The following is a 13,456-nucleotide window of genomic DNA, read 5'->3' as shown; positions in this document are numbered from 1 at the left end:
ATGTTTGAGGACTCTTCATGGAGTAGAGAATGCTGGGATTGTTTCAGCCCAGGGAAAGCATCATCCAGAATGCTGAAAGGGCATCCAGGACCCCAGGGAAGTCAGATGATGTCTAGTCACTAGTCACTATTCCTAGTGCCTGGCAGGAGGCTAGTGGTGTTCAAAATATGTGCTAAGCTGGTAGATTCACAAAGGAAGGCAGTAAAAGATGGAATCTGGGGAAAGCAGTGATAAGATAAGCTCTACAGGCATCGAGGACAGCAAAGAGAACCCAGAGCAATGCCAAAGTCTTTCTTTTCTCCCCAGTGAGTCTCATTATGGCTGTGTACAGAAGCATGGGTGGGCATTTGATTACAGGGACATGGGCCCATTTGAGTGGCTACACTCCTAAACAAAATGCCTCTCCTTTCCCCGTCAGCCAAGATCTGCTTATTAATCATCAGAGAACGGTGCAACCACACAATCCTACCACCTCGCTTCCATAACAGTGTCGACAGATGCAATCTTATGGAAATTTTGCTCAGCTTTTTGAAGGGTGCAACAGCTGTGTCGTGCCGAATAATGAGGGTTTTTCACCTCCCCTGCTCCTTCTCCCAGCTCCTCTATACTTTCTGATGTTCTGTGTGCCCTGGAGTACGGATGTTCCATCTGTGGCTGGGGCTTCAGTAGTTATTTCTCCTCGATGCTTTGACCAATCAGGAGCTTCTGTATTAACACTGCCCACTGCAGGAAAATGGTTTGCAGCCCAAAGCCGATAACAACACTAATCTGTGTGTATAAACATAGCTATTTAGAAGGCAATTTGATAAGCACATCAGGCCCGTTAAGCAAAAGAAAGGCAATAGCTTTCCCAGTAGGACATATGGTCTCCCAAGACATGGGCCTTTGCCTGGGTTTGCAGTACCTGACATGGACTACATTCTATGAATCAAGCACTGCCCCGATTTTTCTCAATTGTCTTCTATGATCTGTTATCCCCAGTGAGCATGATACATCCAGGAAGTGAGTGACGACAGCAGAGGATCTGCTCTCACATTTATGAGGTGTCCAAGAGCTTGGGCACACAGCATGGCACATTCTCTCCCACAGTGGCTCTTGATCTCCCTTCATCCAAAGTCACACCACCACCACCACCATGCTGCTTCCTGACTGGAAGGCATGCTTGCTTCTAAGTTTCTTGCATCTCAAATCCCGCAAGGAAAGAAGAATCCATCGTAGTAGCCTCTGCAGAACTCCTTTGGCTTCACCGTTTTGGACACAGATGGTCATGAATCTTGAATAAGCCATACATTAATAGCTCGCCGTTGGCCATTTTATAAAACAGAGGCCATGTATTTTTAAATGTCAAGACAAGCCTGGAAGAAAACTTATGGCCCCATCATCTAGGACACAGATGGTAGTCAGCACTTACAAGAAAAGTAGGGTATGGAAAACTTTGGAGACAGTATGTCTTCAGGAGGTACAAAGCCTGACAAGGGAGATAGATGGCCTGGGACCAGGCAGGGCACTCTGTCTCTGGGAAGTAGATACTCTCATTACCTGCCCAGATATGGCCTGGTGTCACTGAGGAAAACAGAGACTGCAGCTTCCAAGACTGTCACAGTTCATGTGTGCACAGATAAGAGCTCAGCGGGCAGGAGAATGCACTGCTCTTACACAGGACCGGAGTTCAGTTCTCAGCGCCCACATCAGAGGATTCAGGTGACATGACCATCTATACCTCCAGCTCCAGGGAGTCCAACACCTCTGGCCTTTGTGGGCACCTGCACTTACATGCACATACCCATATTTCAACATACATACGTACATATGCACACACATACATATATACATACACACACATAATTTTTTCTAGGAAAGTTTTTTGTAACGTTTTTCATGGCTGATTTGAGTTACTTTATTTAATAAATTACCCAATTCTTTTTGCTCCTTTCGCTTCTCTTCCAATTTCTAATAATGTCGGAGAGTCAGGTCTGGTTTCTGATGTCTCAGCAGTCTCCCAGATACAGCTCAGAATTGAGTCTTTGAGAAAATCTGGAAGCTCCCTTAGCACTCACCAGTTACCCCTCTCCAAGCATGAAGTGTAAGGCTAGACCAACTATCATTATTTTCCTCAAACCAAACTGGAACGAGCAGGCCTTTGAAACTACACAAAATTAAACATGGAGACTCATCTTTCACGGATGCCCTCCGCCTTTTTCTCCCCTTTCAACACAGAGCAAGGCGAAAGCTGAGAGACATTCTAGAATCTGTGTTCTCCACTGCAGTGCACACAGAGCCCCTGACTTCAATGTACATCTCCTCTCGGCTCAGCTATCGCAATCCCGTGGGCTGACACTTCATCCAATGCTGGCCAAATTTCTAAAACCTTTCCTCTCTGCAGCCACGCCTCATTCACTCCCCACATTCCGAAAGCTCCTCCATTTTTGGTCTTGGGTCAAGTAGACTCCTGCTGCTGCTGCTGTTATTTTGGACTCACACTGATATTAGAATTACATAGTTTGAATTTGTGATTTTTTTTTTCTTTTAGTTGCCCATTCAAAAAAGCCTGTAGACTTAGACGTTCCAACGGAAACTATTTATTTGCTCTTGTGGCAAAAATCTCTTTTGACCTCTGCAGGTTCTCAGATGAGTCAGCTAGTCACTGGCATAATGCATACACCGGGTAAGAATATTCATTCAGTTCGGTTCGTTGGCATGCATGACACAGAGCACCTGGAGGCTACCTCCAGTGCCCGTGTGCCCTGCTGAATAAGACAGTGAGAATTAAACAACCTTCTAGCCACCACCCTGTTCGGAGAAGGAATTTTGTGTTCATTTGTTAGCTTTGCAGAGTTAATTATAGAGCTGGTTGAACATGCTAATTTTCTTTGTTGTTGCCTGTATGGATGGGGAGTAAAAATAGCTTCCTCTATACAAAGTAACATGCGCGTCATTTAATAACCCAATGTGAGTCTATTGATGATATTCAGATAATAGACTCTTTTGTGCTTATGAACAAGACCCAAAACATTCTCAATTGACCTGCTTTTGTCTTACAGAAATTTTTTGATCTGGAAAGAGAGAATGCTTGTGCAACAAAAGAACAAAAGAACCAGACCTTTCCCAAATTAAACCGCAACAAGTACATGGTGACAGATGGAGCAGCTTACATTGGTAGGCACTCACGGTGGCAGGGGAGGAGGGAGGGGTTGAAAAACTCCCCAGGGATCACCCAGACAGTAGGGGTCAGCGGTGTTCTGAAAGGTCCCCAGGGGAGAAGGTGGCGTCTTGGAAGCTATAGCTATTGATGAGTTTGTGCAGGTAGGAAGCAGGAGGGTGAGGGCCGAGAGCTCTTCAGCTACATCGAACCTCTCTCCACTCCGTGGCTGGAGATCACAGAAGACAGTTTGCCACCTACATTCCACAGACATTTCCCCAGTCCGTTTGGCTCATTGTATAGGTGAGGGGCCAAAGCGCTCATCAGAGGTGAGTTCCAGCATGAAGTAAATACAGTGCTCATTGCCTTGTCTGAGACAGCCTATCTTGGGGTTCTGGAGAGTTGTTACACTGTCTGGGCAGCAAAGATGCCCATGCCATCTTCTCATGATGCCTCGTCCGTTTTCTCAATACCTACCGTGCAGCAGTTCCCTGGAGGTCCATAAATTTCAGTTCGCTGATGTGTCAAATGAACCTGGTGGCAGCTTTCACTTCACGGAGTGACGTTTCAATGGGAGATGAAATACACAAAGCACCTGGCACATAGATGGTGCCCAATTAACATCAGCTATTATTATTAGAGCAATGAAGTTCCAGGTGCATAAATCATTACATTGGTGAGATTATTCTAGCTCCTCACAGCGTGGAGCTGGAATCGGCACAGAAGAGCTGACGTTGTCTTATAAAAAGAAGGAGATGTTCAAATCCTAAAGAATCAGGGTGGTTATTAAATGGCGCAGGTCAAGTGGCAGCCTCAGCAGAAACCAAGAATGTGGTTGTGGGATTCCGGAGTGAATATGGAACCCATATCAATTATTTCTCTGAATTCCATGGGTGAATGAAAACCCTCTTTACTTCATGGGGCACTTTTGCCTTCCTTAGTCCTCTTAGCACTGCTACCAGCAGAGGGAAGAGTGAATCCAAGATTAGAAATGAGGACAGACCATCTGGAGGAGGAGGTAGCTTGGCCACATGGGTGTCTGGAGAGGGCTTGGATGTCCAGTTCAGGCTATGAGGTTACCTCAACCTCAGCCTGAGGATGTTAGTCTCTATTTTTCCTAATTATGTCATTCTTAGAAATAGAGCATTTGGGTTATTTTCTTTTTTAATACATTGGGCTGGAGAGATGGTTCCATTGGTCAGGAGTATTTATTGCTCTTCCAGAGATCAGATTCTATGCACTCTACATTGGGCCCTTCACAACCACCTGAACTCCAGTCCCGGTGGATCTGTCGCCCTCTTCTGGCCTCTATGAGCACTGCATTCATATGTGCACACACCCACACACACACAAATACAAATAAACAAAAAGATAAGATAAATTTTCATTTAAAAAAGATTTTGTCAGCGATGTGGCACACTCTTTTAAACCTTGGGAGTACAGGCAGGATTTCTGTGAGCTCAAAGCCAGTCTAGCCTACATAATAAATTCCAGAGCAACCAGGGCTATATAGAAAGACCCTGTCTCAAAAATTTCTTTTAAATATGCGATTCTGATTGTTTTGGATTATAAGCACATGCAAAGGTGATTCAAAATGAGATTGTTTGAATTTGCAAGTGGCAAGGACTAGAGAGATAGTGCAGCAGTTTAGAGCACTTGATTTTCTTGCAACATATAAGAGATCACAGCACTCATTAACTTCAGTTATAAGGTAGCCATTGTCCTTTTCTGACCTCTGAGGACACCAGGCACATGGTGACTCACATATATACATTCAGGCAAAACACTTATGAATATTAAATAAGCAGATAAATGAATAAGTAAATAAATAAATAAAAATTTGAAAAACAAGTAAGGAAAAGACAACTCAAAATTGCTTACTAAAAAGTAGGCACTTTGGCCTAACTTATCCAAAATTTAGGGGTGACTCTAGCCGTGTACACAGAGGCTTAAGACCCCAAATCAAGATCTTGTATTGTAGCACTTATTGAAAGTAAGTTCTTTTTCCAAAGAGGAAAACAGAATGCAAACCAAGACCAGACATGGGATGCTGGTAGCTTATAAACTGCTGTTTATTGATCTTGAAATGGCCCAGGTGATAGCCAAACATTCCTTGGACAAATTGAATAAGTGATTTACAATCAGAAAACAATCTATATTTGAGTTACAGCACTGACACAAACTGGCAGAAGGGAGCAGGTCATGTGACCTCTTGTAAGCCTCACTCTCCCTATCTGTGAAAGGGGGATAATGGCCGCTCACCCTTTTGATGGTGGTGTTGTGGTTAAATGAGATAATATGTGGGTGGCTTCGTACACTGTCTCTAGTGGACTCTTGCTCTCTTCGTCCCGAGCTAAGATATTATTAAGTGAGTTCATTTTATAGGCAGCAGTTTCGGCAAAACACTGATTCCCTAGAGAGAAGCAGAGCTCTGATACCAAAACATTCAAAAATCATCAAATGGGAAATCACCTGATGATTTAAATAATTATCAGCACACTCTGTGATAGCCTAAATCCTTTCTTAGATACTCATTGATAATGTGGGATGAAGAAAAACCCCAGTGCGTGGGATAGTTTGCATGAGACTTCCGGAAGCATCTTCACATAGCATCTCTTCCTCATTTTAAACTCTCCAGAACATATCTGAGTTAAGCTCTGAAAATTTGTTAGGAAGGTGTCTGAGGGACTAGACAGAGAAAGGGGAGGCAGGAGGCTAATTGAAGGTGCTGGACAGGTGTTCAAGGATGCCTACCAACCAAGTGAGCTAGCTCTCTGGCACCCTCAGCAACACACACACACACACACACACACACACACACAACACACTACATTCTGAATATTGCAGCCTTAGTGTGCATTTTGGGGAGCTGAAATTGTCTTAAAAGATAACAGATAAAAATGTAGCCCAGCTACAAAAAAAAAAAAAAAAAAAAAAAAAAAGAATACGGAAACATATGTCACCTTGAAGGTCTGCCAAAATTCTTGTGTCAGCATGAAGCTTCCCAGAGCTACCCTGAAAGAGGCCAACTAAGCATTTGAAATCCACAAACAGTCTTCTCTTGGCTTATTCACTGTCTGGCAGGAAAAGGATAGATTTACAAGATAAGGTCCCAAATTCCTCACTGCGCTCTTCCCAGGGCTGCACCCAAAGTGTTTTTTTATATGTTTCCTCCAGGAAATACGATCTGTCAATGCACATAGCAGAAGTCTCAGCATGGCTGCAATGCCCCAGAGCCTAAGCTGAGGTTATTGTCCAGGGCTCTGGAGTTAGATCTGACTTTGAACTCAGCTCCGATGGGTCTCTCTGAAGCTCCATTGGTTAACAGTGGAACAAGGGACAAATGTAGGGACTTCTGTGAACATCTCCCTCTTTGTAGTAAATCCTCCCCATCATACAAAATATTGTACCTAAACACAAACACTATGATTTGCCCAAAGTAGATGCTTAATAAATCACAGTTCTCTCCTCTCAGGCTCCCTTGCAGCTTGACTACATCCCCTAATATTCCAAACTCTCAACCTGTTTTCTGCCCACAAGCTATCACCCTCCTTTTGGAGCCTGGGTCTCTCTTCAGCACACATTACTCAATGCACATTTAGCCAGGGGTAGAAAGCCTTCTCTCTGGTGCTTGTGGCATTGGGTGTGACATCCTGGTGTGCTCTTTCCTAGCCATCTGTGTTCTGGTGATTTTTTTTTTTTTTCTCTCCTAGACTCCTTGAAGACAAGAACTTTCATTTTTAGTTTTAGGTCCACATTCTTAATTTCGGACCTGGTAGACATTAGAGACTCATGAACAATCCGATAATTAAATAGCACTGTCCTCTTCTAAGGACAGACTTTGGTTTTGCCCATTAGATACCAAAGAGAAATACATGGGAGGTTAGGGTTGCTCAGCCATTTCCCGAACCTTTGTTTCAGTTGGTGTTCTGTGGCTGTGAAGAAACATGATGACCAAGGCGAGTCTTAGAAAGGAAAGCTTACAGTTTCACAGGCTTGCTCTATTATCACAGTGGAGAGTATGGCGGCCTGCAGGCAGATATGGTTATGGTGTGGGAGAGGCAGCTGAGAGCTTTACAACCTGATCCTCTGGCAGCAGACACACATGCAAAGAGAAAGACGCTGGGCTTGGGGTGGGCTTTTGAAACCTCACAGACCACCTCTAGTGACACCCCCCCCAACAAGACCACACTTCATAATCCTTCCATGAGAGCTAGTCAACTAGAGATGGACTCGACACTAACAGCATCGCCAGTCTCAGCCTCTTCTGAAGTGACTGCAACTTCAAAATTCATACACAGAAGCCCTGACTCCAAGTATAAAAGAATGTGAACATATAAAAATCACTCCAAAGTGAGGTCATTAAGGTGGGCATTAGTCTAATGTGGCCCAGGTCTTTTTTAAAAACCAAACGAAACACAGAGGAACTGTGCATGGTGGCTCATCCCTGTAATCCTAGCTCTCAGAAGGCTGAGGGAGGACTGCTGTGATTCCGAGGCCAGCCTGAACTATATGGTAACATCTGGTTTCAAAAGTAAAACAAGAGCCAGACGTGGTGCACACCTGTAATCCCAACACTCAGGAGGCAGGGGCAGGTGGATCTCTGTGAGTTCAAGGCCAGCCTGGTCTACAAAGCAAGTCTAGGACTGCCAGGGCCACAAAGAAACCCTGTCTTGAAACACTTAAATAAAAAAAAAAATTCTTTTAATTAAAAATAACAAGCAAAACAAGGAAGAGAGCTAGATAAGGGCATGCATAGAGGAAAAACAACATAGAGAGACAGGGAGAAAGGAGCCGCCCAGAAGGAAACAGGGCTAGAATGCATCCTTTCCACCCGAGTTTCTTTATCCCCGTAATGAACACAATGACCAAAGCAGTTTGGGGATCAAAGGGTTTGTTTCAGCTTGCAGATTATTGTCCATCGTCAAGAGAAGCCAAGGCACTGGGGTATGATGGCGCACACCTTTAATCTTACCCCTCAGGAGACAGAGGCAGGTGTAGCTCTGAGTTTGAGGCCAACCTGGTCTCAAATGAGAGAGAGAGACAGAGAGAGAGAGAGAGAGAAGGAGGGAGAGGGAGAGGGAGAGGGAGAGGGAGGGAGGGAGGGAGGGAGGGAGGGAGGGAGAGGGAGAAAACCATGGCAGGAAGTCAAGACAGGAGCTTGAAGCAGTAACCACAGGGGCAACACTGCTTACTGTCTTAATCTTGGGCTCATGGCCAGCTACTTTTCTTATCTAGCCTAGGCCCCACATATACAAGGATGGAGTTGCCCACAGTGGGTTGGGCCCTCCTACATTAATTAGCAGTCAAGGGAATGCCCCATAGATGTGCCTAGAGGCTAATCTGATGGTGGCAGTTCTTCCTAGATGTGTTCAATTGGCACACACACACACACACACACACACACACACACACAAAGTAGCCATCACATTTCCCTCAGCTCCCAGAAGAAACCAACATTGATTTTTGTCTCCAAAGTCATGAGAATACATTTCTACTATTTAAACCAACCAGTTTCTGACTCTTCATAGAAACAGTTCTGGGGGAGGGGGGAGGGGAGGCATCAGCCATCTGTCTTTTTTTTTTTTTTTTTTTTTTTTTAATTTCTTCGGTTGTTCTCAGTTGTTATGTCATACCGTGTATCCTCCCGTTCCTCCCTCCCTCCAGCTTTCACCCTATTCCCCTCCCCTAGGTCTGTGACTGAGGGGGACCTCCTCCCTGACTATAGGGCAGCCTGCTTATTCTTTCTCAGGGTGCCACCAGGCCTCCCCACCACAGGGAAGTGGTCAAATATGGGACACCAGAGTTCATGTCTGAGACAGTCCTCTATCTGATGGTGCAGGCAGGCCCATGAGCCTGTACTGTGAGCAGCTGGCAGAGCCGCTGGTCCTGCCCTGGGGGATGCCTCCCAGTGTCCTTAGGGAGCAGTGTAACCATTTCTCTGTCTTCAGCTTTGCCTCAATTGTGAAGTGTCTCCGCATAATAATGTTTATACATATGGATTCGATGTTGTCTCTTTGAGAAGGTAGTAATTGTTCACAGGATTCTTAAGTTTATTCCTATATATTTTACATGTTGCTGTATTTAGTGCATCTTGTGAACATCAATAAGAAATAACATTTACAGAAAAAGAACAGCAGATTTCTTGTTTTGAGTTTCAACTTGAGCAAAGCTGAAGAAAATGCCAAAATAATATGCAAATATTAATCCACCATATGTAAGGTTTCTTTCGATTTTTTTCCCCAGAGCTGTCAACACCATTCCACCTCTCTTGTTATTCCTTCATGTCTGTCTGTCTGTCTGTCTGTTTATTTATTTATTTATTTATTTATTTATTTATTGTGAATCTGTCCTGTATTTCATCATATTGAGAATTTTTCCAGTGAATTGTATCTTCTCACCATGATTTCTTTGTTTGCAGGAAACTTCGATTGGGTAGGAAATGACTTTACCCAGAATGCTGGCACGGGCCTTGTCATCAACCAGGCAGATGTGAGAGACAACAGGAGCATCATTAAGCAACTTAAAGACGTGTTTGAGAGAGACTGGTATTCGCCTTATGCCAAATCCATACAGCCAACCAAACAGCCGAACTGTTCAAGCCTATCCAAACTCCAGCCTCCCTCCAACCAACCTGCCACTTACAATGTCACCGGGAGGGAGCCACTGAGTGTGTAGCTCGCTGACACACAAGCAGGGCATCAGACCTGACGCAGGAAAGACCAGAGGAAAGACAACAATTTACTACATTTTTTTTAAAAGGGGGGAAATTTAAAAAAAAAAAGCACACTTATTTAAAACGTTCTCTGGATGACATGTAATATGTAGCTAACAGCTAACACCATCTTAGTACCATATGTTAAATTTAAGACCTTTGTATCCATGAGCTCTGACAGAGAATGTCATTCTGCCGTAGAGGTTGGTTTTTAACAGCTGCAAACAGATTTGATGACTCGGTTCTTGTCTCCTGTTTCTTACTGATTTTAGAACTGGCTTCACCCGCACTGGTTTTAGGAAGCCTAGCATGAGTTGAGCCCTTTCCTTTAATATTGCTGAGTTCTGGAGTTAGAGGAAGGTGGAAAAAAACACACAAACAGAACCAAGCATCTGCCCTGATAAATCGTCTCCAACACCTATCCAGGTGGCCAAGCACAGGCTCCTCCACTGCAGGCCAGCCTTCAGGACTCCTCAGAAGTACCCATTTTGTCCCCGTGTTCCTTGTCTTCTGATACCAGAGGTTTTCTTTGGTATCAGTTTGTCTTCTCCCAAAATGTTCTTGTTCTATGTATCCCTGGACTCACCTCGGCGCTCAGTCAAAGTGGGAGAAATCTTTGGGAAAGGTATGAATTCCTCAGAATATAAACAAAATGGAAATAGCAGTCTTTTGTTTCCACCTTTCAGCTACATTTTCCCACCCTCAATTGGCTGGTTATTTTTAAAAACCACAGTCAGCTCTCTCATATATATATATATATATATATATATATATATATATATATATATATATATATATATATATATCCTTTCCTCAAGCTCAGAAAAACGAAGTGCCCCTGCTAATATCCAGCAAGCCATTAAGATTTGTAGAACAAATCAGTTTTACATTTGTGTTTGGTTGGCAGTATTATAAAGGAAAGGTCTCTATGCGTCGGTGGATTTTAGTTTATTTAGAATTATTATGCTGTTAAGAGTATGCCAGCAAATGTTTATAATAGAGCTATTTAATATACCTTCTGCTATTTAATATACCAAATGCTTTTCAGACAAATGCGATTTAAATACTGTGCTTAACATATTTTGCTAAGAAACAGAAATATTGGATTATTGTTCTATAATGTCATGGTGTGCTGTTGTTTTATATCTACACAATATATAATCCTGTATTAATGGAGACTGTTGCTACATGAGAGAGGTGACTTCTTCAAAGCCCAGAGCAAGTGGCCAAGATGCCCACACCCAGTATGCTCACAACAGAGTCCTTTACTCTTTGGCCTCTGGTTTCTATTGTTAACGTAGAGACAATAGTATTCACCTACCTCGCAAAGACGCTGTCATGGTAGGCGATATTTATAAGTTGTTTTTGAAATCAAAGGAACTATATAAATGCTAAGCATTATGTTGCATAATCTTTTTCTTGAAATAATCTCTCTGGTATCTAGATAGAATCAATACCAGGTACTCCCTCCCCGCCCGCCCCCCCAAGAATCTGAGGGGAAAATAAAGCGCCTTCTGTTTGCAAATGCAAATGATATGAACAGGGGTGGGAGAAGGTTCGGTCCTAGTGACGATCTGGACTGTAGATATTTGAGTGGAACATCCTGCCCGGTCACTGTGACATAAATAATAACAGACAACTAGAGGCTGTGCTGCAAATGGACCTTCAGGACCAGGATGCACGTGTGTTTTAAGAACAGGGATGAGCAATTTCACTTATTTACTCTCATCTCTAGAGACTTAGTTTTTTTTTTGTTTTTTTGTTTTTTTTCTCCTAGAAAGGTCTTTATTCTGCTAATAATGATGATCAAGTTTCCATACACAGTTATTTTCTTTTTTTAAATTTTATTAATTTATTCATATTACATCTCGATTGTTAGCCCTTCCCCTGATTCCTCCCATTCTTCCCTCCCTCCCACTTCCCCCCTTCTCCCCTCCCCTATGTCTGTGATTGAGGGAGACCTCCTCCCCCTATATATGCTCTTAGAATATCGAGTCTCTTCTTGGTAACTTGCTATCCTTCCTCTGAGTGCCGCCAGGCCTCTCTATCCAGGGGACATGGTCAGAAAAGGGGCACCAGAGTTCGTGTGAGAGTCAGATCTCACTCTCCACTCAACGGTGGAGAATATCATGTTCGTCGGCTAGGTCCTGGTAGGGGTTCGAAGCTTACTGCCTATATTCTCCTTGGCTGGTGCCTTAGTTTGAGGAGGACCCCGGGACCCAGATCTGCCTGTTATAAAGTTTTTATTGTAGGTTTCCAGGACCCTGTGGGTCCTACTATTTCCCCATTCTTCCATGCTACTCTCGCCTAGAGTCTCAATAGGATGTCCTCTCTTCTGACCCACTTTTTTGGTAATTAAAGTTTTTCATGGTACATATCCCTGGGACTAGTGTTTTGATATAAGTGAGTATATACCGTTTGTCTCTTTTTGCTTCTGGGTGAACTCACTCATTATGATAATTTCTAGATCAATCCATTTGTCCACAAATTTCGGGAATTCCTTGTTTTTAATAGCTGAGTAGTATTCCATAGTGTAAATGTACCACAGTAGTCCATTCTTCTACTGAGGGACACTTAGGCTGTTTCCATGTTCTGGCTATTTTGTATAAAGCAGCTATGAACATGGTTGAGCATATGTCCCTGTTGTGTGGTAGGGCATTTTCTGGGTATATTCCAAGGAGTGGGGTAGCTGAGTCTTGAGGAAGCCCTAGTCCCATTTTTCTGAGAAAGCGCCAGATAGCTTTCCAAAGTGGTTGTACTAGTTTGCATTCCCACCAGCAATGAAGGAGTGTTCCTCTCTCTCCACATCCTCGCCAACATGTGGTGTCATTTGAGTTTTTGATCTTAGCCATTCTGATGGGTGTAAGATGGAATCTCAGTGTCGTTTTGATTTGCATTTCTCTGATGACTAACGAGGACGAGCATTTCTTTAAGTGTTTCTCGGCCATTTGATATTCCTCTGTTGAGAATTCTCTGTTAAGTTCCAAGCCCCATTTCGCAATTGGGTTGTTTGGTTTTGTGGTGTTTAATTTCTTGAGTTCTTTATATAGTTTAGATATTAAACCTTTGTCAGATGAAGGGTTGGTGAAGATCTTTTCCCAGTCTGTAGGCTGTCGCTTTGTTCTACTGACAGTGTCTCCTGCCTTACAGAAGCTTCTAAGCCTCATGAGGTCCCATTTATTAATTGTTGACATTAAGGCCTGGGCTGTTGGTGTACTGTTCAGGAAGTTGTTTCCTGTGCCTATGTGTCCCAGGCTCTTCCCCACTTTTTCCTCTAACTGAATTAATGTCTCTGGTTTTAAGTTGAAGTCTTTAATCCACTTGGACCTGAGTTTTGTGCATGGTGACAAATAAGGGTCTAATTGCATTTTTCTACAATTAGACATCCAGTTAGACCAGCACCATTTGTTGAAGATGCTATCATTTTTCCATTGAATAGATTTGGCTTCTTTGTCAAAAATCAAGTGAGAAAATGTGTGTGGATTCATCTCTGGGTCTTCAATTCGATTCCATTGATCCACCAGTCTATTGCTTTGCCAGTACCATGCTGTTTTAATTACTGTTGCTCTGTAATACAGCTTGAGATCAGGTATGGAGATTCC

The 13,456-nt window shown here is 43.2% G+C and overlaps 1 protein-coding gene across 3 annotated transcripts in view; it reads left to right on the top strand.

Moving 5' to 3' along the window:
- Positions 1-10,287, top strand: part of Pld5 (phospholipase D family member 5) — a 327,098-nt gene extending 316,811 nt beyond the window's left edge. For all 3 annotated transcript variants that reach the window (XM_051147946.1, XM_051147947.1, XM_051147948.1), the window contains 2 exons: positions 3,042-3,156; positions 9,561-10,287. In XM_051147946.1, the coding sequence (XP_051003903.1) occupies positions 3,042-3,156; positions 9,561-9,817 (372 nt within the window). In that variant the 3' untranslated portion in view covers positions 9,818-10,287. The remainder of the gene's footprint in view (positions 1-3,041; positions 3,157-9,560) is intronic.
- The last annotated feature ends 3,169 nt before the right edge of the window (positions 10,288-13,456 follow it).

This window comes from Acomys russatus, chromosome 6 (genome assembly GCF_903995435.1).
Source record: "Acomys russatus chromosome 6, mAcoRus1.1, whole genome shotgun sequence".
NCBI lineage: Eukaryota > Metazoa > Chordata > Mammalia > Rodentia > Muridae > Acomys > Acomys russatus.
Note: the sequence above shows the minus strand (reverse complement) of the source record. Positions and strands in the feature narration are given on the sequence as shown.